Source organism: Saccopteryx bilineata, chromosome 1 (genome assembly GCF_036850765.1).
Source record: "Saccopteryx bilineata isolate mSacBil1 chromosome 1, mSacBil1_pri_phased_curated, whole genome shotgun sequence".
NCBI lineage: Eukaryota > Metazoa > Chordata > Mammalia > Chiroptera > Emballonuridae > Saccopteryx > Saccopteryx bilineata.
Window position 1 is genome coordinate 158,518,513 of NC_089490.1, and position 26,314 is coordinate 158,544,826.

The window sequence follows — 26,314 nt, forward strand, 5'->3', positions numbered from 1 at the left end:
TTTCCAACTTCAGAAAAATACAAAAAAAAAAAAAGCAGTTTCATCCACAGGTGCGATTCTAGCCCCGGGTCAGTTCAGGTGCCAGGAAGCGGTGGAAATGGAGTCCTTGTGGGTGCGGGTACACCAAAGGACCCAGGAGAGATCATAACAGCGAAGTGGGGCAAGGGTAGCCAGGTGTCGAGGAGGAGACTGAGGGGGCCGGACTAAGTCAGGAGAGGGGGCGGGGCTCACACGAAGGCCAAGGAGGCGTGACCAATCCCAGGGCAGGGGGCGGGGCGCAGAGGACGCCGGGGCGGGGCGGGGCGGGGCGGGGGTCAGGGACCCGGCCGTGCTGGATCAGGGCTCGCAGCTCCAGTCCAGCCTCGGAGCGCTCGCTACTCGTTAGGAGACGAATGCTCAGGCCGCCATGGCGCTGGGTGCGGTCGTGTTCGACCTGGACGGGGTCCTGGCGGTGCCATCGATCGCCGGCGTCTTCGGCCACACGGAGAGGGAGTTGGCACTGCCGAGGTAAGGGACCAGGCGCGGGTGGGTCGGTGCCGTAGACGGGATTCCTGCCTAGAAGTTGCCTTTCGCGACTTCCAGTCCTGGTTTCAGATCGCTGTAGTTTGAGATCCCTGAGAAAGGTTAAAGCAATAACCGGGCCCTAAAACACCAGTGTGTGTAAGTAGATACAGTATCTTTCTAAATGTTCAGTAATTAAACCTCTCCAAGAACTACAAAGTTGCCCTATCTATATAAGGAAAGCTTTTTCCTCAAGTGAGAGGAATTATTCGCGAGTTAGCTGCTACCTACCTCGCTCTGTGTGATAGAATGAATCTTAAGGACGGCTCTGGGATTTCGAAAGAGAAGTAAAAGTTCTGTGCTTTGCAGATTTGCTCACTATAACAGCCGACAAGACAAATAGCTTCAAAACCTAATCATTGGGAAATGATAAACCAACACATACCGTCACTAAACATGACTTTCAGGATAAGATTTCAGTGACTTCAAAAACTGTGTTATATACAGTGTGTCCATAAAGTCATGGTGCACTTTTGACCGGTCACAGGAAAGCAACAAAGGATGATAGAAATGTGAAATCTGCACCAAATAAAAGGAAAACTCTCCCAGTTTCACACCTATTCAGTGCAGTTCGATGTGGGCTTACGCACAGATTTTTTGGGGCTACTTAGGTAGCTATCCCGTATAGCCTCTACAGACTCGTCACTGACTGATGGCCTACCAGATCAGGGTTTCTCCACCAAACTGCCGGTTTCCTTCAACTGCTTATCCCACCGAGTAAAGTTATTCCTATGTGGTGGCGCTTCGTTATAAACGCACCGGTATTCATGTTGCACTTTGGTCACGGATTCGAATTTAGCGAACCTCAGAGCACACTGAACTTTCCTCTGTACCGTCCACATCTCAGCTGGTATGGCTGTGGGCTGCTCCACTGTATACACGGTGTTACGTCATCATCTGTGCGTGCGCACATGCTGCCACATCATCCTACAGAAACTGGGAGGGTTTTCCTTTTATTTGGTGCAGATTTCACATTTCTATTGTCTTTTGTTGCTTTCCTGTGACCGGTCAAAAGTGCACCGTGACTTTACGGACACACTGTATAATATGTGGAAAGAATAGACCCCCAGAATGTAAAACTATTTATACAATGTGGTTTCAACCATGGAGAAACATGTCTGGAAAAAATATCCCCAAATATCCCTGGGATTTTAATCCCAAGTGGGATTATGAATGATTTCCTTCATTTTTCTACTTTTTTGTATTTCCCAGTTTTTCTACTTGTGAACATATATTATGCCTACATCAGAAGGAAGGAAAGCATATTTATTTTAAAAGTTAAAAAATAAAGTAAGAAGGAAAGAAAGACCATTTTGGCAACATCCAAAGAAGAGCAAATTCTAAACTGCTGGCAAGAATAAGAAGCAGGGCAGAAACTTTGAGAGTTTGCCCCATCTCTGGAATTGTAGAATTCTTGCGATTCCAAAAGCCAATAGAGCTTTTTGACCTGCTATACCTATAAAGATTTATAAAAGGCTGGTGTCTGCAAGCACACCAAGCCAAAAGGGAACTGAAATTCTAGAGCAACCTTCACTTTAACAGATGTGGAAACAGGCTTAGCGTGGGGGTGAAGTGGATTACACAATAGCCATGGGCTACAGAACCAATTTTTCTGCCTCCCAGTTGAGGATTCTTTCCTCTCTGGTCATTGTGACTTACCATATCCCTTGGCCATTCTGGGAAAAATGTTAATCTCTTGAAGGTGATTAAATGCACCAACAAAGAATATATCAATGGTAAATTCATTTCAATATATCAACATCAATAGTAAACATATCAATAGTTCTTTGTTGTCTAAACAAAAGTAAGGTGACTATAAAGTCCAAATCAGAATAATTACATCCCAGGTAATTACCACTTGAGAGAAGTATTGAGAATGGAAAGCTACCCCTGATCTAGTCTTGTCCATTCGGGTCATTTGCCCAAGAGAGAAACAGAAGAAGGACTAGTGAGCTTAATTCCTTAAGCCATAGTGTTTTAACGAGAGTGTTGTTTTATTTCTTTTTTGACTCATAAGTTTAATTTTAAAAAAAGACATAAAAAGAGAGTAAGCATTGAGGCATATTTGTTCCTGTGACCTTATTGATGTGCAGTGAACATGAAGATATAAGTCACAAGTATACAATTTATAAAGGTGTGGAATTTAAAAGAGAACTAGTCTCTAAATCAGACCCAGATTAAAAATCTCAGTTCTGATACCTACCATTGGGTGACTTTGCTTACCCTGTGTTAGTCTTGGTCAACTCATCTAAGACCCTAGTCTTCACATTAAAATAAAAAAATTCCTTTCCCCTAGACATTTTTGTGAGGGTTAAGTTAGATAACATGCAAGGTGGATGGGCAGCTGTGTTCCTGATACATTTCTTTATTTACAAAAGTCTCATCCGTATGCAAAGTGGTGGTTGGAGATCTTCTGTTTATCTAGTGTGGCACTGACTCACTGCCTCTGGTCATGGTTAGGATTGTTCTCAGCAGCCAACACACACACACACACACACACGCAGCCAACACACACACACACACACACACACACACACACACACACACACACCAGGTCATAGCAAAACTAGCTAACTCTAGGAGATCAAAGCCTGTGACCTTGACTTTCTTGGCCTATGGAGTCTGTGAAGTAACCACGAGGGCATTAAGTCAGAAGATGAGTCAAAAGGACCTATTTCAACATGCTTGGCAACTGATATGAAAGCCCAGACATCCATAGATAGCCCAAGTTCAAGATGAAGACAGTGCCATAAGAGGCACAAAGTTCTTAGTTGCTTCAAGGAAGGGAGAGATCAGGTCTCATCAGGAGAAACAAGCCTTAATGGAAGCAGACCCTGAGAAGATTGATGGGAGAGTGATAGGGTAGAGATGTGAAGGGAGAACTTTCTAAGTGAAAGAACAGCATGAGCAAAGGCTGGAGGTGACAGTCATGGAATGTGCTAGTCTGGCTGGAGGAGGGGAGTCATGAGAGACAAGTAGGGAAGTTGGCTAGGCCTGCATTGAAATGTAACCTGAAAGTCAGGCTAAGCATGTAGCCTAACTTTGATAGTCAGTGCTGAGGGGTTTTGAGATGAGGTAGAAAGAGAGTAAAATAATTGGTGTTCAAGGTCAAGTGAGGTGATTGTTGAGGTAATTGATGGGTCAAGTGCATTGGTAAGAAGAAAGAAGCTGCCATTCACAGTAAGATCTGAGAGTTTGACAGCTTGGAGGTGGAGTAGTGTAGACTGATGAGGAGGCCTGATGGAGGTTGGAATTAAGGCAAACAAGACCTTGAACTAGGAGTTTGCAAGGTCATTGGCATAGAAGACAAAGAACCTAGACTGGAGGGCCCAGAGGAGGGCAAAGGAAGACTGTGAGCCTGGTCCTAAAGCCTTGAAGGGAGGAGGAGATGAAGGTCCCGGACATCTGTGAATACCTGCCTTTCAAGGTGATGGGACATTTCAGATCAGAAGGGGTTGGCATGAAATATTCAAAGTGATGAATAGCAAGGACCTACAACCAAGACTACTTTACCCGTCAAGGCTATCATTTAAAATTGGAGAAACAAAGAGCTTCCCAAACAAGAAAAAGCTAAAGGAGTTCATTATCACAAAGCCAGCATTCCAAGAAATGTTAAAGTGCTTTCTCTAAGAAAAAGAAGGGGGAATAATAATAATAAAAAAACACTGGAGGAACACAGTTAAAAGAAAAAAATGGCAATAAATACATATCTATCAATAATTACTTGAAATGTAAATGGTTTAAGTGCTCCAATCAAAAGACATAGGGTAGCTGAATGGATAAGAAAGTAAGACCTATATATATGCTGTCTACAAAAGACCCACCTCAGAATGAAAGAGACACAGACTAAAAAGTAAAGGGGTGGAAAAAGATATTTCATGCAAATGGAAATGAAAACAAAAGCTGAGGGAGCAATACTTACATCTGACAAAATAGACTTACAAAGGCTATATATAGTAAGAGACAAGAATACTACATAATGGTAAAGGGAGCAATCCAACAACAGAAGATAGCCCTGGTAAACATTTAAGCACCCAATGTAGGAGCACCTAAATATGTAAAGCAAATTTTGATGGACATATTGATAGCAATACAGTCATAGTAGGGGATTTTTTTTTTCATTTTTCTGAAGCTGGAAACAGGGAGAGACAGTCAGACAGACTCCCACATGCGCCCGACTGGGATCCACCCGGCACGCCCACCAGGGGGCGACGCTCTGCCCACCAGGGGGCGATGCTCTGCCCATCCTGGGCGTCGCCATGTTGCGACCAGAGCCACTCTAGTGCCTGAGGCAGAGGCCACAGAGCCATCCCCAGCGCCCGGGCCATCTTTGCTCCAATGGAGCCTTGGCTGCAGGAGGGGAAGAGAGAGACAGAAAGTGTGGCGGAGGGGTGGAGAAGCAAATGGGCGCTTCTCCTGTGTGCCCTGGCCGGGAATCGAACCCGGGTCCTCTGCATGCTAGGCCGACGCTCTACCGCTGAGCCAACCAGCCAGGGCATAGTAGGGGATTTTAACACTCCATTATCAGTGGTAGTCAACCTGGTCCCTACCGCCCACTAGTGGGCATTCCAGCTTTCATAATGGGCAATAGCAGAGCAACCAAAGTATAAATAAAAAGATAGATTTAACTATAGTAAGTTGTTTTATAAAGATTTATTCTGCCAAACTTAGCGAAAATCTGACATAAAGTACTTGGTAAGTAATTATTATTATATGCTCTAACTTGCTATAACTGCTTTATATATTTTAAAAAGTAAAGTTATTCCCTACTTTATAAATCACCTTTACTGTAGAACTGGTGGGCAGTTAGAAAATTTTACTACTAACAGAGATACAAAAGTGGGCAGTAGGTATAAAAAGGTTGACTACCCCTGAATTTTCTAGACAGAAAATCAATAAGGAAACGGCATTCTTAAATGACAGATCAGATCATCTGGATTTAATTAATATCTTTAGAACATTTCACCCCAAAACAGCAGCATATACATTTTTTTCAAGTGCACAAGGAACATTTTCTAGAATAGGCCACATATTAATTCATAAAAAAACAAGTCTCAATAAATTTAAGAAGATTGAAATTATATCAAGCATCTTCTCTGACCATAATGGTATAAAATTAGAAATCAATCACAAGAAGAAAAATAAAACACTTAAAGACATGGAGGCTAAACAACATGTTACTCAACAGTGAAGGGGTTCACAATGAGATCAAGAAACAAATCAAAAGATACCTTGAAATAAATGAAAATGAAACATAACAACCTCAAATTTATGGGACACAGCGAAAACAGTCCTAAGAGAGAAATTTATAGCATTACAGGCCTACCTTTATTTATTTTATTTTATTTATTAGTTTTATTCCCAGAGTAAACAGTCTTTTAAAATAATTTTTATTAATTTTAATTTATTGTGTTTACTTGGATTCAAGTGTCTCACTAAATATAACTCCCTCCCCCCTCCTCTGTGTCCCTTTTTATACCCCTTTTGCCCCCTTTCTCTAACTCCCTCCTTCCTCAGTCTAGGATTTCCTGTCCTGTTATCTATATCTCTGTGTTATGTATGTATAATTTCACTAATCCCTTTACCTTCTCTGATCCCATCCCCTCATCCCTCTTCCCTCTGACTGCTGTCCCTGTGATTCTTGTGACCCGGCCTCTGCTTCTATTCCGTTCCCCAGTTCACTTTGTTCATTAGATTCCACATATAAGTGAGACCATATGATATTTGTCTTTCTCTGCCTGGTTTATTTCACTTAGCATAATAATCCCCAGATCCATCCATGCTGTCGCAAAAGGTAACATTTCCTTCTTTTTCATGGCCACATAGTATTCCATTGTGTATATGTACCACAGCTTTTTAATCCGCCTGTCCACAGATGGACACTTGGGCTGTTTCCAGATCTTGGCTATTGTAAACAATGCTGCCATAAACATGGGGGTGCATTTCTTCTTTTCAAACAGTGCTATGGTGTTCTTGGGGTATATTCCTAAAAGTGGGATAGCTGGGTCAAAAGGCAGTTTCATTTTTAATTTTTTGAGGAAACCCCAGTTCTTTACAGTGGCTGCACAAGTCTGCATTCCCACCAGCAGTGCAGGAGTGTTCCCTCTTCTCCACACCCTGGCCAGCACTTATTGTGTGTTGTTTTGTTAATGAGCGCCATTCTGACAGGTATGAGGTGGTATCTCATTGTGGTTTGAATTTGCATTTCTCTGATGATTAGTGACGTTGAACATTTTTTCATATTCCTATTGGCCATCTGTATGTCCTCTTTGGAGAAGTGTCTCTTCAGTTCTTTTGCCCATTTTTAAATTGTTTACCTTCCTGGTGTTGAGTTTAGAAGTTCTGTATAAATTTTGGTTATTAACCTCTTATCAGACGTATTGTCAAATATGTTCTCGCATTGAGTGGGTTGTCTTTTTATTTTGTTCATGATGTCTTTTGCTGTGCAAAAGCTTTTTAGTTTGATTTAGTCCCATTTGTTCATCCTGTCCTTTATTTCACTTGCTCGTGGAGATAAATCAGCAAAAATATTGCTATGAGAGATATCGGAGAGTTTACTGCCTATATTTTCTTCCAAGATGTTTATGGCTTTGCAACTTACATTTAAGTCTTATATCCATTTTGAGTTTATTTTTGTGAATGTTGTGAGTTTCGTAGTCTAGTTTCATTTTTTTGCATGTACCTGTCCAATTTTCTCAACACCATTTATTAAAAAGACTGTCTTTACTTCATTGTATGTTCTTACCTTCTTGTCAAATATCAATTGTCCATAAAGGTGTGGGTTTATTTTTGGGTTCTCTGTTCTGTTCCACTGATCTGTATGCCTGTTCTTATGCCAGTACCAAGTTGTTTTGAGTACAGTGGCCTTGTAGTATAACTTGATACCAGGAAGTGTGATTCCTCCCACTTTATTCTTCCTTTTCAAGATTGCTGAGGCTATTTGTGTTCTTTTTTGGTTCCATATAAATTTTTGGAATATTTGTTTTATATCTCTGAAGTATGCCATTGGTATTTTAATAGGAATTGCATTGAATTTATAGATTGCTTTGGGTAATATAGACATTTTAATGATGTTTATTCTTCCTGTCCATGAACACGGTATATGCTTCCACTTGTTTGTATCTTCCTTGATTTCTTTTATCAATGTTTTATAATTTTCTGAGTACAAGTCTTTCACCTTCTTGGTTAAATTTACTCCTAGGTACTTTATTTTTTGTTGTTGCCATAGTGCAGAGAATTATTTCCTTAATTTCTCTTTCAGACAGTTTATTGTTGGTGTATAAAAATACCACTGATTTCTGAATATTAATTTTATATCCTGCCACCTTGTCAAATTCATTTATTAGGTCTAGTAGTTTTGTGTTTGTTTTTTTTTACTGAGACTTTAGGGTTTTCTATGTACAGTATCATATCATCTGCAAATAATGATAGTTTTACTTCTTCTTTTCCAATTTGGTTGCCTTTTATTTCCTCCTCTTCTCTGATTACTGTGGCTAGGACTTCAAGAACTATGTTGAATATGAGTGGTGAAAGGGGGCACCCCTGCCTTGTTCCTGATCTTAAGGGGATTGCTTTTAACTTTTGCCCATTGAGTATAATGTTGTCTGTGGGTTTGTCACAGATGGCCTTTATTATGTTGAGGTATGTTCCCTGTATTCCCACTTTGCTGAGAGTTTTGATCATAAATGGGTGCTGGATTTTATCAAATGCTTTTTCTGCATCTATTGATGTTATCATGTGATTTTTATCCTTCCCTTTGTTTATGTAATGAATCACATTGATGGATTTACAAATATTGTATCATCCTTGCCTCCCCAGAATAAATCCCATTTGATCATGGTGTATGATTTTTTTCATGTATTGTGAGATCCAGTTTGCTAATGTTTTGTTGCGAATTTTAGCATCTAAATTCATCAGGGATATTGGCCTATAGTTTTCTTTCTTTGTAGTGTCTTTTCCTGGTTTTGAAATGAGGATAATGCTCGCCTCATAAAAGGAGCTTGAAAGTTTTCTTTCCTCTTGAATTTTTTGAAGTAGCTTGAGCAGGGGTCCCCAAACGTTTTATACAGGGGGCCAGTTCACTGTCCCTCAGACCATTGGAGGGCCGGACTATAAAAAAAAACTATGAGAAAATTCCTATGCATACTGCACATATCATATTTTAAAGTAAAAAAACAAAATGGGAACAAATACAATATTTAAAATAAAGAACAAGTAAATTTAAATCAACAAACTGACCAGTATTTCAATGTGAACTATGGGCCTGCTTTTGGCTAATGAGATGGTCAATGTCCGGTTCCATATTTGTCACTGCTAGCCGTAACAAGTGATATGACGTGCTTCCGAAGCCATGATGCATGCATCCTGTGTCACTGGAAGTAGTACTGTACGTGAGCGATGCCGCACTTTGCGGCGCCGCCACATACAGTACTCCAGGAGCAAAGGATGCATCCTGTGCTTCTCTCACTGACCACCAATGAAAGAGGTGCCCCTTCCGGAAGTGTGGCGGAGGCCAGATAAATGGCCTCAGGGGTCCGCATGCAGCCCGCGGGCCGTAGTTTGGGGACCCCTGAGCTTGAGGATGGGTGTTAGTTCTTCTTTGAATATTTGGTAAAATTTGCCTGTAAAGCCATCTGGTCCAAGACTTGTTTGCTGGGAGTTTTTTGTTAACTGTTTCAAATTCACTTGTTATAATCGGTCTGTTTAGGTTTTCTGATTCTTCCAGATTGATTTTTAAAAGATTATATGTTTCTAGGAATTTATCCATTTCACCCAGATGGTCCAATTTTTTGGCATACAGATGTTCATAGTATTTTCTTACAATCCTTTGTATTTCTGCAGTATCAGTTGTTACTTCTCCACTTTCATTTCTAATTTTATTTGAGTCTCCTTCTTTTTCTTAATGAGTCTGGTTAAAGGTTCATCAATCTTGTTTACCTTGTTTACCTTTTCAAAGAACCAGCTCTTGGTTTTATTAATCTTCTTAGCCTCTATGTCAGGGGTAGTCAACCTTTTTATACCTACTGCCCACTTTTGTATCTCTGTTAGTAGTAAAATTTTCTAACTGCCCACCAGTTCCACAGTAATGGTGATTTATAAAGTAGGGAAGTAACTTTACTTTATAAAATTTATAAAGCAGAGTTACAGCAAATTAAAGCATATAATAATAATTACTTACCAAGTACTTTATGTCGGATTTTTGCTAAGTTTGGCAGAATAAATCTTTATAAAACAACTTACTATAGTTAAATCTATCTTTTTATTTATACTTTGGTTGCTCCGCTACCACCCACCATGAAAACTGGAACGCCTACTAGTGGGCGGTAGGGACCAGGTTGACTACCGCTGCTCTATGTCATTTATTTTTGCTCTGATATTTATTATTTCCTTACTTCTACTTCCTCTGGGTTTTATTTGTTGTTCTTTTCTAGTTCTTTTGGATGCAGGGTTGTTTATTTGAGCTTTTTCTTGCTTCATAAGGTATGCCTTTAATGCTATAAACTTTCCTCTCAGGACTGCATTTGCTGTGTCTCATAAATTTTGAGTTGTATGTTCACTTTCATTTGTTTCAAGGAAAATTTTTATTTCTTCCTTGATCTCATTGTTAACCCATTTGTTATTTAATAACATGCTATTTAGCCTCCAAGTGGTTGACCATTTTTCAGTTTTTCAATTGTAGTTGATTTCTAGTTTAATGCCATCATGATCAGAGAAGATGCTTGATATGATTTCAATCTTCTTAAATTTATTGAGACTCGTTTTGTGTCCTAACATGTGGTCTATCCTTGAGAATGTACCATGAGCATTGAAAAGAATGTATATTCTTCTGCTTTGGGCTGAAAGGTTCTTAAGATATCTATTAAATGCAGATGATCTAGTATAGGGGTTTCCAAACTTTTTACACAGGGGGCCAGTTCACTGTCCCTCAGAGCATTGGAGGGCCACCACATATAGTGCTCCTCTCACTGATCACCGATGAAAGAGGTGCCCCTTCCAGAAGTGCAGCGGGGGCCAGATAAATGGCCTCAGAGAGCCGCATGTGGCCTGTGGGCTGTAGTTTGGGGATGCCTGATCTAGTGTGTCCTTTAAGTCTGCTGTTTCTTTGTTAATTTTCTGTCTGGAGGATTTATCCATTGATGTTAGTAGGTTATTAAAATCCCCTACTATTATAGTATTGCTGTTGATCTCGGCCTTTATGTCCATCAAAATCTGCTTTATATATTTAGGTGCTCCTATATTAGGTGCATAGATATTTACAATGGTTATATCCTCCTGTTGGATTGCTCCCTTTATCATTATGTAGTGTCCTTCTTTATCTCTTACTATAGCCTTTGTTTTAAAATCTATTTTGTCAGATATAAGTACTGCTACCCCAGCTTTTTTTTTCATTTCCATTTGTGTGAAATACTTTTTTCCATTCCTTCACTTTCAGTCTATGTGTATTTTTTGTTCTGAAGTGGGTCTCTTGTAGACAGCATATATATAGGTCCTGTTTTCTTATCCACACAGCTACCCTATGTCTTTTGATTGCAGCATTTAATCCATTTACATTTAAGGTTATTATTGATATATAGTTGTTTATTGCCATTTTATTCTTTAAGTCTACAATCTTCTTTTTCTCAATTTTCTTTTCTTTTTCCTTTGCTCTTTTTACAGCAGGCCCCTTAAACATTTCTTGCAATGCTGTTTTGGTTGTAATGAATCCCTTGAGGTTTTTTTTTGTCTGGGAAGCTTTTTATTTCTCCTTCAATTTTAAACGATAGCCTTGCTGGATAAAAGAGTCTTGGTTGTAGGTTCTTGTTTTGCATCACTTTGAATATTTCTTGCTATTCCCTTCTGGCCTCAAGTGTTTCTGTTCAGAAGTCGGATGTCATCCTCTGTAGGTAATTAACTGCTTTTCTCTTGTCTCTTAACTTTGGTACTTTAATTATGATGTGTCTTGGTGTAGATCTCTTTGGGTTCTTCTTTAATGGGATTCTCTGTGCTTCTTGAACTTGTGTGAGTTTTTCCTTCATCAGTTTAGGGAAGTTTTCAGCTATGATTTCTTCAAACAGGTTCTCTATTTCTTATTCATTCTTTTCTCCTTCAGGAACCCCTATGATGTGATGTTGTGTCTCTTCATGTTGTCACAGAGCTCTCTTAGAGTTTCCTCAGACTTTTTGAGCCTCTTTTCTTTTTGCTGCTCTGCTTCCATGCTTTTTTTTTTATCTTGTCCTCTAAATTGCTGATTTGATCCTCTGCTTCATCTAGCCTGCTGTTAATTCCTTCTAGTGCAGCCTTCATTTCTGATATTGTATTTGTCATTTCTGATTCTTTTTTATGATTTTAATGTCCTTTTTGATGCTTGTTATCTCTTTATTTATGTGCTTATTGTGTCCATCCATTGTTGCTCTAAGATCCTTGAGCATCCTAACAATCATTACTTTAAACTCTGCATTTGGTAGTTTGGTTACTTCTGTCTCATTCAGTTCTTTTTCTGGGGATTTCTCTTGTTGATTCATTTGAGTTGCATTTCTCTGTCTGCCCATTTTGTCTGTGTATTAGGTAGCACTGTCTAAATTTGAAAATTTTGTGTGGTTTTTATGAATAAGATGGGCTAGTGTCCTCTAGGCCACCTGTTGTCCTTTTTCTAGGAATGCTTGTTGAGGGTACTATTTTCCCTCTTGTTGATTGTGAGTATTAGATGTAGTTGGTCCTTTCATGGGTACGGTTATCCCTTCAGGCTGGCTGGCTATAAGGATCAACCTTGATCATGTGTATTACACAATGTGCAATGTCTGTCCTGTTGGGTGTATTTATTCTCCACAGTGTCTGGTGCCTGGTAGATTCCTCCTTTGGGTGTGCTGCTTGTGTAGGTGGTTGAGTCTAGGGTTGGTGCTGTCTGCCACCCACTTCTAGTAGTGTTGGCTTTTCTTCTTGGGTTGGTGTCAGCTGTTGTTTGTAACCCACTGTGGGCTACCAGTCTGCAGCTACTATACTTTTCACAGTTTGTGTCTGCGTTTTCTGTGTCTGGGTACTGTGGGAGGGGCCATCCTGTGTATAAGGATCAACTTCCTCCTGCTTAGAGATGACAGCAGCTCCATAAAAGCCCCAAGCTCTATAAGATTTGTCTCCACTTTTCAGCTCTCCTCCTCCTCTTGCAGCTGCCTGGTCTTCCCACAGAGTCTTCTGTAGTAAGACTGTACTGTGGGCTCAGATTGGCCTCATCCAACCAACCCATCCACAGGTTGCAAGCTTGGTGGGTTAGGGAAGCTGAGGTTGTGAATACTTCAGGAGTCTCTTGGTCAGGAGCTCAGTATGGGGAATGTGGCTTCTACTCCAGAGCTTGATCCCTCAGCCACTGCTGGTTACTCAAATTTTATTTCTCCCCAACAAGATGAGCAGCAGGTTCAGACCGAGTGTGGCCGACAGTCCCTTCTGCAGAAGTTCCTTCAGCTGGTGAGACCCTGGTCTCAGAGAGGAAGACTGAGAGAGTACTCTCCTGGGGCTGACCGTGCCTCTCTTGAAGGTGGCTAAGCCCCTCGACCAGATCCAACAATAGACTCACAGGGACCACGCTTTAAATGTCCATGCTCCAGACCTCTCTCCCTTCCCCTGTGGAATCTGGCCTAGAAAGACAGAATATCCAGCACCCAGGCCAGCTGACTGTGAAGCTCCATCCTGTCTAATGCACATGATCCGCTTTGCCGGTGCTGATCACAGGGAGTGTAACTTGCCTTAGCTGGGCCAGGTGTGAGGCGCTTTTTTTTAGGATACCACTCTAGCACGGGTTGTTAGGTCCTGAATCGATGCTTTCTGCAGCTGGCCCCTGGATGTGCCAGTCCTGGGCCTCCCTAGCAGGAATCCAGCACAGACCAGTGGGAGACACTGCCCGTGACTGGCCCTCAGCAACCTTCTTGGAGCTACAAGCAATTCAGAGTTTGTGGCTGCCTCTGCTGGGCCCAGGTATAAATGGAAATACCAAGCTGCACTCCTAGGCTGGCTTTTACCCACACTGGACCTGGGGGACGGTGTTCTCAAACAGCCAAGTTTCCCTGAGTCCCTCCCCTGCAGCCTCTGTTTGCTGACTGAATGTGGGGCTCAGCTGCTGAAAAAAAAACCCTGTTAAGTCTAGAGCCTGCGACAATTCAGGGATTAGAAAGGGTGGTGAGTGTGGCTCTGCCCCACAGCCCCAGGTGTCAGTCTGTCCTGGCTTTTTTCATAGATCTCAGTAGGGTGTGGCCCCAGGAGTCCAGTGGGTGTGGCCTCTGAGACCCAGAGGTGTGGTCTACCTGCTCTCGGGACAGTTTCAACTCTGTCTTTCCTGAGATAGAAGCACCAGTCATAGACTTGGGAGAGTGTGACGGGGAGCTGTGGGCTCAACATCAGAAAACAGAGTCACTGACGTGTTCCCGTCCCCCCTTTCCTGGCCTCTCAAAATGATGTGTTGCCATGACTGGGGTAGGAGAGGCTCCCGAGGGTGGAACAGCTGCTTTTCCCCAGGTTGATGCCACTCAGAGGAGATTGCTCCACCCAAGAAAGATGGTGACTGCAGTACTGGAGAATGACTCAGCACAGGGGTTCTGGTGGCCATCCCCCAGTGTCTCACCCTGGGCCTCCAACTTGACTCTCTCCTCACGCAACTCCAGTCCTCTCAGCTCTTCCCTGCTAGAGCCCTGGGGAAGTGGCTGTGAATGAGGTTTTCTGCGTGGGCCCTTTAAGATGGAGTCCGCGTCTAAGAGCTCTGTATCTTTCTCGCAGACAGAAACCTGGCTCTTTTCACAGCCAAATGCTGTCTGGGTGCCTCTTCTAGGCTCTGGGGCTCTAGGCTGGGGCTCTGGGCCTGTGACTGAGCACCCACACCTCTCAGGGCGATCCTCCCCTCAGTGAGAGTCCCTCCAGACCCTCAGCTACCACTCGCCCCTGGGAGTAGAGCCGCTCTTTCTGCGTCTCGGTGTGGCTTCTTCAGTGATCCTTGGTTATAGATTCCTCTTAGTTTAGTCCAAAGTTGTTGTTTTTTTAAAAGATGATTGTTCTTAAATTAAGTTATAATCCAATTTGGTCCTGGGAGGTGTCAGTTGGAATGTCTGCCTGCTCTGTAGCTATCTTTGTTTTTCCAGGCCTACCTTTAGAAACAAGAAAAATCTCAAATAAACAATCTAAACTTACACTTAACGGAACTTTAAAAGATAAACAAAGCCTGAAGTGAGTAGAAGGAAGGAAATAATAAAGAGCGAGCAGAAATAAACAAAATAGAGAATAAAAAATGCAAAAGGTCAATGAAACCAAGAGCTGGTTCTTTGAAAAGATAAACAAGATTGACAAACCTTTAACCAGATTCATCAAGAAAAAAAAGAATAAATAAATATGTGAATAAATAAAATAGAAATGAAAGAAAAGAAGTAACATCATACACCAAAGAAATACAAAGGACTGTTAGAAAACATTACAAACAACTGTATATCAGCAAATTGGACAATCTGGATGAAGTAGATACATTCCTAGAAACATACAATCTTCTAAAATGTACTAGGAAGAATCAGAGAATCTGAGTAGACAATTTACAGCCAGTAATTGAAACAGTAATCCAAAAACTCCCAACAAACAAAAGTCCTGGATAGCTTCACTAGTGAATTTTACCAAACATTCAAAGAAGTAACACCTATCTTTCTCAAACTGTTCCAAAAAATTCAGTAGGAAGGAAGACTCCCAAGCTCATTTTATAAGATCAGCATTATCTTATTCCAAAACCAGATAAGGACACTACACAGAAAGAAAATAATAGGCCAGTATCCCTGATGAACATAGAGGCTAAAATCCTTAACAATATTAGCAAACTAAATCCAGCAATACATTACAAAGCAATACATACACCATGATCAAGTAGGATTAATTCCCGAGGTGCAAGATTGGTACATCTGCAAATCAATAAACGTAATACACCACATAAACAAAATGAAGGATAAGAATCACATGATCATATAAAAATCCAGCACCTATTTATGTTAAAAAATCTCAGCTAAGGAATTGGGGGTACATACCTCAGTGTAATAAAGGCCATATATGAGAAACTCACAGAAGAGGAGATTGCTGATTACCCAGAACGGACCAGAGAGATGCATCGTCTTCCAGTGTCATAGAGTAGAAGGTGGGAAAGGGTAATCTCAGTGTGGTCGTGCAGAGTGAGAGTTAGGTTGCTAGAGAGGGTGGTTACCTCAGCAACTGCGGCTGACATGATTTGGAGAAGCCAGGATAGTTATTGGAGATCCAGATCTGATATGTGTGCTTCATTTAATACTACTTCCTCTCCCAGCTTCATTGTGGAGGGTGTGCCCGCTGACACGGGACTGAACAGGAGGGATGGTGAAAGTGTCAATTTCTTAAGTCTCTCAGAGAAAGACAAACACCAGATGATTTCACTTAGATGTGGAATCTAAAGAACAATATAATGGACAAAACAAAATTGAAACAGACTTATAGATACAGAAAACAGACTGATGGTTGCCAGAGGGGAGGGTGGTTGGGGGACTGGGAGAAAAAGGTGAAGGGTTTAAGAAGTACCAATTGGTGGTTACAAAATAGTTACAAAGATGCAAAGTATAGCACAGGGCATATAGTCAATAATATTGTAATAACTCTGTATGGTGCTACGTGGGTACTGGAAATATCGGGGTGGGGAGTACTTTGTGACGTGTATGATTGTTTGTTCAATGTGCTGTACACTTGAAACTAATACAAAATAATAGTGATTGGAAACAGTAATCGAAAAAATTTTGAGCCCTGGCTGGATGGTTCGGTTGGTTAGAACATCTTCTTGCAGGTTTGATACAGGAACAGCTTGATGTTCTTGTCTCTCTCTCCCGTCCTCTCTCACTGAAATAAAAAAATTTAAAAAAATGTTTTGAAAAACATGTCAATTTCTTTCAAAACTGTATACTTTAGAATCCGAGGTGCTTTCTATATGCAAAGCTTAGTAATTTTTTTTTTTTATGAGTAGAAGAAGCACGTAATCAGCCAATACATAAAGAGTATTTGAGAACTAGAACTTCTTGTTTGCATCCTGGGAACTACAGTGTGTCCATAAAGTCATGGTGCACTTTTGACCGGTCACAGGAAAGCAACAAAAGACGATAGAAATGTGAAATCTGCACCAAATAAAAGGAAACCCTCCCAGTTTCTGTAGGATGATGTGGCAGCATGTACGCATGTGCAGATGATGACGTAACACCGTGTATACAGCGGAGCAGCCCACGGCCATGCCAGTCGAGATGTGGACGGTACAGAGGAAAGTTCAGTGTGTTCTGTGGCTCGCTAAATTCGAATCCGTGACCAAACTGCATATCGGCGCATTTATAACAAAGCGCCACCACATAGGAATAACATTACTCGGTGGGATAAGCAGTTGAAGGAAACTGGCAGTTTGGTGGAGAAACCCCGTTCTGGTAGGCCATCAGTCAGTGACGAGTCTGTAGAGGCTATACGGGATAGCTACCTAAGGAGCCCTAAAAATTCTGTGCATGAGCCCATATCAAACTGCACTGAATAGGTATGAAACTGGGAGAGTTTTCTTTTTATTTGGTGCAGATTTCACATTTCTGTCGTCTTTTGTTGCTTTCCTGTGACTGGTCAAAAGTGCACCATGACTTTACGGACACACTGTATTTCAGGAAATATGTGTTGAGTGCTTCCAAGAGCTTCTGGGAAGTTTCTGGACTTGCAGTTGCTTTTTTGCACTTCTGGGCTTTTCTGTACATTTTGAAACATCTTTCCCTTTTTTTTTAATTTTGCATATGGGTTTTAATTACACAACTAAGACACAAATGTATTTTTACTATGAAAATACTCAAATGAACAGAATTATGTAAAGAAGAAAATATAAGTTCCTCTTAACTTCTCCCTGTTCCTCTCTCATCCCACTCATAATCCTGTTTGCTATGTAGTTTATTTATCCAAACAATGTTTATTTGTTTTTTTTCATAATTTCATGGCAGCAAAACCTGGCCTGACTTCATTTGACCATAAAATCTGATCTGGTCTCATTGGTAGCGAATCTGATTTGAGTACACATGAGGCCTTTTATCACCATTGTGTGTCCTGCTACTAAAAATAGTCACTCATTTCACTATAGAAATATTGATGAGTTTGATGATGAGGGCTGCCCCAGACCTTTCCAGAGTTAATATATGGTATATTCCCCAATTTACCTTTATAATCTGAAAAATTCTGACTTTTGAAAACTCATCTGGTTCTGAGGTGTCAGATAGAAGATTGTCAACCTGCCACTTGCTTATATAAATTTGTCAACACCTTTCTGCATAGATTGGTGGATGATCAATAAATTTATTTGTTTTTAGTTTAGAGAGTAAGGTGGGGGGGAGAGAGAAACATTGATTTGTTCTTCCACCTACTATGCATTCCTTGGCGGATTCTTGTGTGTGCCCTGACCAGGGGCTGAGGAAGGGGAACAGCGTGTCATCATCTCTGGGGAAGCCAGTGACTGCTTCTGTGAATCGGATCCAAGAAATAACTCTGATAATTGTGTGGTGATTTTTCTCAAAAACATCCCATTCCTACTGTGCAATGGCAAAAAAGCCTTTTTCATGGTGTACAAGTTAACTCCAAAGTAGCGGACCTGGACAGGTTTGAATAGGGAAGCCAGTTTCAAGATGAGCTGTACCAAATGGCCGATGAAAGAAGCAAGTCAAGAATATTTGTCAGTGGAACTGTTATTGGAGGTGCAACTGCCACTCATAGGCTTCAGCATGAAGGGAAATAGCTTTCAATCATTCATCAGTGTTATTTTCTAAAAAAGCAACAAGAACTTTAGTGATAGTAAAATGTCAGTTATTAATGCCTTTTGAATGTTTGAGGATGTTTAAATATGTGTATTATCTTCCTGAAAAAGTTGTAAAAATAATTAACAATAAATCACTCTAGATACCTCAAAAAAAGGACAATAGAATCATTGTACATGTATTGTTATAGATCTTAATTTTTATTTTTTTCACTTAACTTACTTGATTTTAATTATTTTACTTCACTTAATATTTTGACATCTGTCAGACTATTCTATGTGTTCATATATACCTACCTTTCATTTTTTAACCATTCCATTCCAACACGGAAGTACCATAATTTATTTAAACATTTTCCCTGTGAGTGGACATTTAGTTATTTCTAAGCTTTCACTGTTATAAACAGCATCACTCCAATATTTCTGTTGGGTAGTTTTCTGAAAATAGAGGTGACAGTTTAAAGTGTTTTTACATTTAAAATATTGATAGATACTGCCAGACTACTCCAAAAAAGCTGTACTTGTCCTGACCATGCATGGGAAGGCCAATCCTGGATCACCCCTGCAGTGGAGATGACCCTTTTAGACTTTGCCATTTAAATCGGTGAAACATGTCTTTTTTTCTTTTTCTTTCATATATGTGTGTGTATATATATATATATATATATATATATATATATATATATATATATATATATTTGTTGTTGTTGTTTTTACAGAGACAGAGAGTCAGAGAGAGGGACAGATAGGGCCAGACAGACAGGAAGGGAGAGAAATGAGAAGCATCAACTCTTTGTTGTTCATTGATTGCTTTCTCATATGTGCCTTGACCAGGGCGGGGGCTACAGCAGAGCGAGTGACCCCTTGCTCAAATTAATGACCTTGAGCTCAAGCCAGCGACCATGAGGTCATGTCTGTGATCCCACATTCAAGCCGGCAGCCCCATGATGAAGCTGGTGAACCCGCACTCAAGCCAGATGAGCCTGTGCTCAAACCAGCAACCTTAAGGTTTCAAATTTGGATCCTCGGTGTCCCAGGTGATAACTTGGGAAAGATTAAAGAACAACAAAACCATTTGGTTAATAAGAGCAATACGGTAGCTGACCAAAGGTATCTGGCATTGAGAGTAAAGGTTTTAACCAGTGTGAATTACAAACACAGACGGGATGCAGTGGCCTGATGGATTATTTCTATCCTTTGTTCCATCACTTCTGAAGTCTTAGAAGAGATTTTATGTATTTGGCTATGCAGGACATCAGTATCTTGACAATGAAATATATTGAACAAATTAGAATGACAGTAAACAACACAGCTTGGAATCCAGACCTGGAAACAGTTCTGAGCTCAGTTGGGAGCTAACTGAAAATGTCAGAAAATTTAAATCCTAACTAGGAAGTGGCACTGGAAGAAAATTGAAATGCCCCCTGAGGTATTGGGCAAGAAGTTTGGTTGCCAAAGAACTTGGGAAGAGGCATTTATTTATTCAGGTGTGCAGGAAGTGTTGCCTGTGGCACGGATTCCCCCTTGGGCTGCAAGACAATCAAGCAATCCTCTTGTCAAGGACTGCTAGGGAATCTAGAGATCTTTACTGAGCTCTGGTGGCTCTAGTGTCAGAAGGGGCCATTCTGTTAACTGTCATAGTTGATTTCACATCATTACGTCTAATTCAGCAGTGCCGAGGCCAGCCCATGACTACAGTTCTACAGAAGTCGTTCCCATATTAGTCTCAAAATTTTATTTACCACCATTGTGGAATGACCAAACTTGAGCTACATCTGAGAAGCGTTCAAAGGAATGGGACTGAAGGAAGTCAGGAGCTATAACTAAAAACCTTATGTGCTTTCTACTAAGGGCATTTAAAAATTATACAATTGGGTTCTTTTTGCTATACGTAACAGTGTTAGAGAAAAACCATTTACTTCTACATAAGTATCAGAATCATTTGCAGATTGACAGAGACATAATAATTGGTTTGCCTTATAACTAGCCATTTGTGAAATTGTAATGGTTAACAGAACAAAATCTTTATGAACATAGTACAATTGTGTAGCAAATTATACTAATTAAATAAACAGCTTAAATTTATAAGGGTAAATGTCCACTTCTCCCAAATTTTTCAGCTCAGTTTTAACTAGATTTCACCTAAATGTTACTCCATTAGAAGAGAAACTTTACATATCCCTACCATTCTAATACATTATCATACTTTCAGGAATAGCAGGAAGTGTTGGCAGGGCACAAATTCTCCCTTGGACGGTAAGCACATCAAGCAATCCTCTTGTCAATAACCGTACTGTCAGAGGTGGAGAGAGAATAGTTCAATTTCTCTATAATTTTTACCCATTGTCTTGAATCTGATAGTTTCATTACTGTGTTTAGGCTAAGGTAGGTGCCCTAAAGTATCCAGTGAGTTGAATATCTAGGTTCCAGAATATTGCTGGTATTGTTTAATAAACCTCTTTGCTAGAAAGCCATGTCTCTGATTGAAACATTTCCTGGTTCAACAATTGAGAAGTTAAGACCAGCTGCTGAAGTCAGATTGTTACCAGATAAGTTTGACCTTTTCTATCAAATTAAAATTTCTTAGTGAGTAGGAACAGGTGTCATTTCTTGCCTGTATCCTCAAACACCCACTGAAGTGTTGTGGGCATGAGTACCATTTGGTGGATGGTATCTGGAAAGATTTTCTTCCTACCTCAAAGGAAACTCCAGTCCATTACATGGTGTACTTTGACTCCAATAACACAATTTATAGAACCATTAACCTTTAAAATTACATTAAATAGTAACCATGCTAATAGATATTTAAAACAGCCTTATTTTCTCTGACATCACTTAAAATTTTTAAACATTGTCATGAAGTGGAAGGAACTTACAAAAGGAAGTAATCTTCCAAGATACCGAGTTTTGTTCTGTTCATGGCAGAATGCCTTCTAATAGCAGTCTGTCCACAGCCACTGTGGACAGATACTATAAATAGTATCTGTCCCCATAGCCACTGTGATGAAGTCATTGGAACATTCATGGCATTGTGTCTTCCAGAGGCTTTCTGAATGAAGCTTTGATAAAAGGAGACCCAGTTGGTTCCATGGTTCGTCTCATGAAGGGAGAGATCACGTTTTCCCAGGTAAGGGGACACCTTATACATTCTGTGCCTACACACCCATCTCCCACACTGACCATAGCTCTCTGAGGGCAGAGCCATGTCTGCTTTACCCATGTACCCCTTGTGGCATTTAACTCACAGGACGGCTGGAGGCCTGGAGACACACAGAGAGACATTTTAGACTGGTATGTTGTCTTTTGGGGCCAAGCAGAGGGACATACCCCAATTTCCAAACCTTTGAAGATCTATGCCAGGGAATTACAATAGCCAGAGTAGCTTTCTTTTTAAATTTAAACTGTAAAATACACATACCATAAAATTTACCAACTTGATTATTTCTAAGTATACAATTTAAGTACCTTCACAGTGCACACCATCAATCTCGAGAACCCTTTTCATCTTGTAAAACTGAAATTTATGCCTGTTAAATAACTTCCTGTTCACCTGCCCCTACCCCGTAACCACTGTTGAACTTTTTGTCTTTATGTATTTAGCTGCTCTAGGTGCCTTATGTAAGTAGAATCATACAATAGTTGTCTTTGCATAACTGGCTTATTTCATTTAGCGTAATGTCTTCAGAGTTCATCCATGGTGTAGCATGTGACAGGATGTCTTTCCTTGGAAGAGAGAAATGATACTATGATAGAGGCTACTTGGGTTCCATTGTCTTTTAATATATACACCACATTTGGTATATCCATTCATCTGTGATGGACACTTGGGCTGCTTCCACCTTTTGGTTATTGTGAATAAAGTTGCTATGAGCATGGGTGTAAATATCTGTTTGACACCTTTCAATTCTTCTGTGTGTATATACTGAAATGAAGCTGCTGGATCAAATGGCAGTTCTATTTTTAGTTTTTTGAGGAGCCACTATACTTTTTTTTCCATAGCAGCTGCACCATTTTATATTCCCCCCTGCAGTGCATAAGGGTTCTAATTTTTTTTATCTCTTTGCCCACTTACATTATTTTCTGTTTGTTTCTTATAGTAGTCATCATTGGAATAGCTTTTCTCAGACAGGGCCACTGGAGAGGGGTGTTAATTAATAATTATACAATGCGTGGACTTTGGGATCAGAGATCAGGATTTGAACCATAGTTCTCACTAACAGACTGTGTGACCTCAGCAACTTGCTTAACTTCTCAAAGTTCCGGTTTTGCCATCTATAAAATAAGACTGCTAATACTATTCATTTCGTAGGTTGTTACAAAGATTGAAAAGTGCTTAGCACAGTGCCTGGCGCATAGTAAGTGCTGAAAAATTATTATTGTTGTTACTGCAACCTCAATTATTTTTTAACAAAGTAATCAGGATTGAAAATCATTTGAATTCTTTTAAACTAGCACCTCAAGGAAAAAAAGGCTACTGAGAATCTACTCTATAATACACAGATAAAACCATCTATATTTTAAAAAGTTTCTTTGTAAATTACAGCCACCTATAGGTCAGCCGGAGAACTTGGGGGTCTACCATAATAGGAAGCAAGAGCTTACCTTTTCTGTGCAGGCAAGAGTGGTCTTAGTGTGGGGAGTATAATGAATCACAGTCACTTTAAAACACACCCCACACACACACACATTGTGGCAACTGGTGAATGAAAACTGGAATGATATTGTTAAGAATAAATGCTACTAAATGTGACTCAGTAAAAAAGCTGCAGTAATATTGTTGTTGGAAGGTAAGGAAAGAAGGAAGTAATGTACATTTTCAACGAACATAGGAATTAGTAGAGGGAATTCCTAGTAATTGCTATGGAAATCCTATACCCATTCAGACTTCTTTAGCCTCTATGAAACTTGAATGAATTAGAGGGGGAGGTCTGAAAGACCAAACTATACTGTGATAAAGATTACTTAGGTTCCATTGGGCTTTTAAAAAGTGATACCTCAGTAATGAATTCACCTTTTAACTTTTATGTATATGGTACAAATAAAAAGTACACACAGTGTATAGCTTGATGAATTTTCACAAGCTGAATACACCCATGTCACCAGCACCCTGATCAAGAAATAAAGTGTTATCAGCACCGTAGGCACCACACTTAGGCCCCCTCTGCACACTAGCCCTCCCAGACTCTAACCTTATAGATCACTCTGCCTATTTTGTACTCCATATAAATGGAATCACGCAGATACACTCTTTTGTAGCTGGTTTCTCTCCCCCTTCCCATTAGATTCATGAGAATCTTAGATGTTATTATGTAAAGTTATAGGTCATTTTATTCTTTTTGCTGTATAATATTTCACTATATGCATATACTTCAATCTCTTTATCCATTCTGCTTTTTTTGTTCACCTTAAATGAGATGAAAAGGTATTGGAAGATTTTGAGTAGCAAAGTGATGTTATATGATATATATATAAGGTCTACCAGAAAGTTCCGTCCGTTTTTGGAATAAAACAAAATACAAATTTTTCTTACCGTCAATAAACTTTATTAAATAATATAATTGCCATTATTATTAATGATTTCTTGCCAGCATGAGGGCAATTTGTATATCCCATTTTTGAAAAATGTTTTATCTTTTGATGCAAAAAATTGAACCAGTGCTTGTTTGATATCTTCTTCATTTTTGACTTTTTTGCCCTTCAAAAAATTTTGTAAGGACATAAACAAGTGATAGTTGGTATTATTCCTTCACCAAACACTTTCAATAAATTTCTACATGCTTCTGTAGCATTTCTTCCTTGTTGAAATTCGTAAAAATTACAGTGGCGTAAATGAACTTTATCAGTAGCCATGGGTACACTATTGCTTCACACATAAGACTAACATGAATCAACTTTGTTTTAGTTAATTTGCTACGTCAGTATGTATCATTAAGTGATAAAAATAGAGAGGCACACATGCGCCAAATAAACATGTGCTTACGTGTCGAAACTTGTGATAGAAACGGACAGAACTTTGTGGTAGACCATATATATATGAAGAGCGAGAGAGAGAAGGGAGAAAGAGAGAAGCATCAACTCGTTGTTCCACTTAGTTGTGCCATTGATTGCTTCTCATATTTGCCCTGACCTGGGCTTGAACCGACAACCTTAGGATTGAGTTGGCAACCTCAGGATCAAGCCGGCGACCTCAGCACTCTGGGACAGTGCTCTATCCACTGCACCACTTAACCAAGGCCTGACTTATATTTTTAAACCTCACTCTGGTTGCTCTGTGAATAGACCAAGAGGGCAAGGATCATTGTACAGAGAATTCCTAAGAAAGCTTTTGGAGAATCCAGGAGAGAGATGATGCCAGTTTGAACTAAAGTAATATTGGTAGAAGAGGTAAAAAGTGATCCAATTCTGGGAGTATTTTGATGGTAGATCCAATAGGTTTTTCTGATGAACTGAGTGAGAAGCATGAGAGGGAAGTTAAGGATGACTCAGGTTTTTGACCAGAGCATACTGGCAGCATGGGTTACTCTTAAATGGGAGAGGGATGGTGGCTGTGGGGATTGGGAGATCAGGCACTTGATCTGGATATGTTAGTCTGAAATATTTATTGATATTTAAATAGAGTGTGGCATAGACAGCTGGATGTACAAACCCAGAGTTCAAGGAAGAGGTCCGGATTAAATAAATATATATTTTTTGACAGCAGGTAGATGGTATTTTTAACACCATTTGACTCAATATGCACATGGAGAAAAGGAGTGTGAATGGAGGAGAGAAGGGGCTGGAGTCCCGGGTACTCTGATGTTAAAGGTCAGATTGGTGAGGAAGACCAGCAATCAGAGATAAAGAATGCATCTCCATTGTAGGAGGAAAGTCAGGAGGGTCCCGAAAGCCAAGAGGTTACCAAGTTTTAGATGAAGGGTGTGTGATCAACCGCCAAATGCAGCTGGTAGGTAAAGTAAAATGAATACTGGCGAGTGCTCGCTAGATGCAGCAACACAATGAGGAGATCAATGGTAACCTTGACGAGAGAAATCTCTGGAATGTGGAGGTGAAAGCTAGATTAGAGTATGTTCAAGAAAGAATGGGAGGAAAGGGTTTGAAAATGGCCTCCCTGAGGCCATTTATCCGGCCCCCGCTGTACTTCCGGAAGGGGCACCTCTTTCATTGGTGGTCAATGAAAGGAGCACATTGACCATCTCATTAGCCAAAAGCAGGCCCATAGTTTCCATTGAAATACTGGTCAGTTTCTTGATTTAAATTTTCTTGTTTTTAATTTTAAATATTGTATTTGTTCCTGTTTTGTTTTTTTACTTTAAAATAAGATATGTGCAGTGTGCATAGGGATTTGTTCATAGTTTTTTTTATAGTCCGGCCCTCCAACGGTCTGAGGGACAGTGAACTGGCCCCCTGTGTAAAAAGTTTGGGGACCCCTGCTCTATATAGTATAGCTCTGGAGGCTAGTAGCCCAAGGTCAGGGTGTCCCCAGGGCCGGTTTCTCCTGAGGCCTCCCTCCTTGGCATGTAGATGGCCATCTTCTCCCCCATGTCCTCACAGTCCTTCTGTGTGTGTCTGTTTCCTAATCTTCTATTTTTTTTTAAGATTTTTTAAAAATTTATTCATTATAGAGAGGGGAGAGAGAGTGAGAGAGAGAGAGAAGGGGGGAGGAGCAGGAAGCATCAGCTCCCATATGTGCCTTGACCAGGCAAGCCCAGGGTTTTGAACCGGCAACCTCAGCGTTTCCAGGTTGACGCTTTATCCACTGCGCCACCACAGGTCAGGCCTAATCTCCTATTTTTAAGGACACCAGTCAAATTAGGGCCAAACTATGACCTCATTTTACCCTAATCCCCTCTTTAAAGAACCTATCTCCAGTGACAGTCACATTCTGAGGTCCTGGGGGTTAGGACTTCAAGAAGAGTTGGGGCAGGAGGCACAATTCAGCCCATAAAAGGAGCATTTGAATATTTTCTAGTGTGGAATTGT

General features: G+C 40.3%; 1 protein-coding gene across 1 annotated transcript in view; it reads left to right on the forward strand.

The window, feature by feature from the left end:
* The first annotated feature begins 346 nt into the window (after window positions 1-346).
* Window positions 347-26,314, forward strand: part of EPHX2 (epoxide hydrolase 2) — a 77,087-nt gene continuing 51,119 nt past the window's right edge. Inside the window, exons 1-2 of the mRNA XM_066278571.1 lie at window positions 347-507; window positions 21,377-21,461. Of these exons, the coding sequence (XP_066134668.1) occupies window positions 407-507; window positions 21,377-21,461 (186 nt within the window). The 5' untranslated portion in view covers window positions 347-406. The remainder of the gene's footprint in view (window positions 508-21,376; window positions 21,462-26,314) is intronic.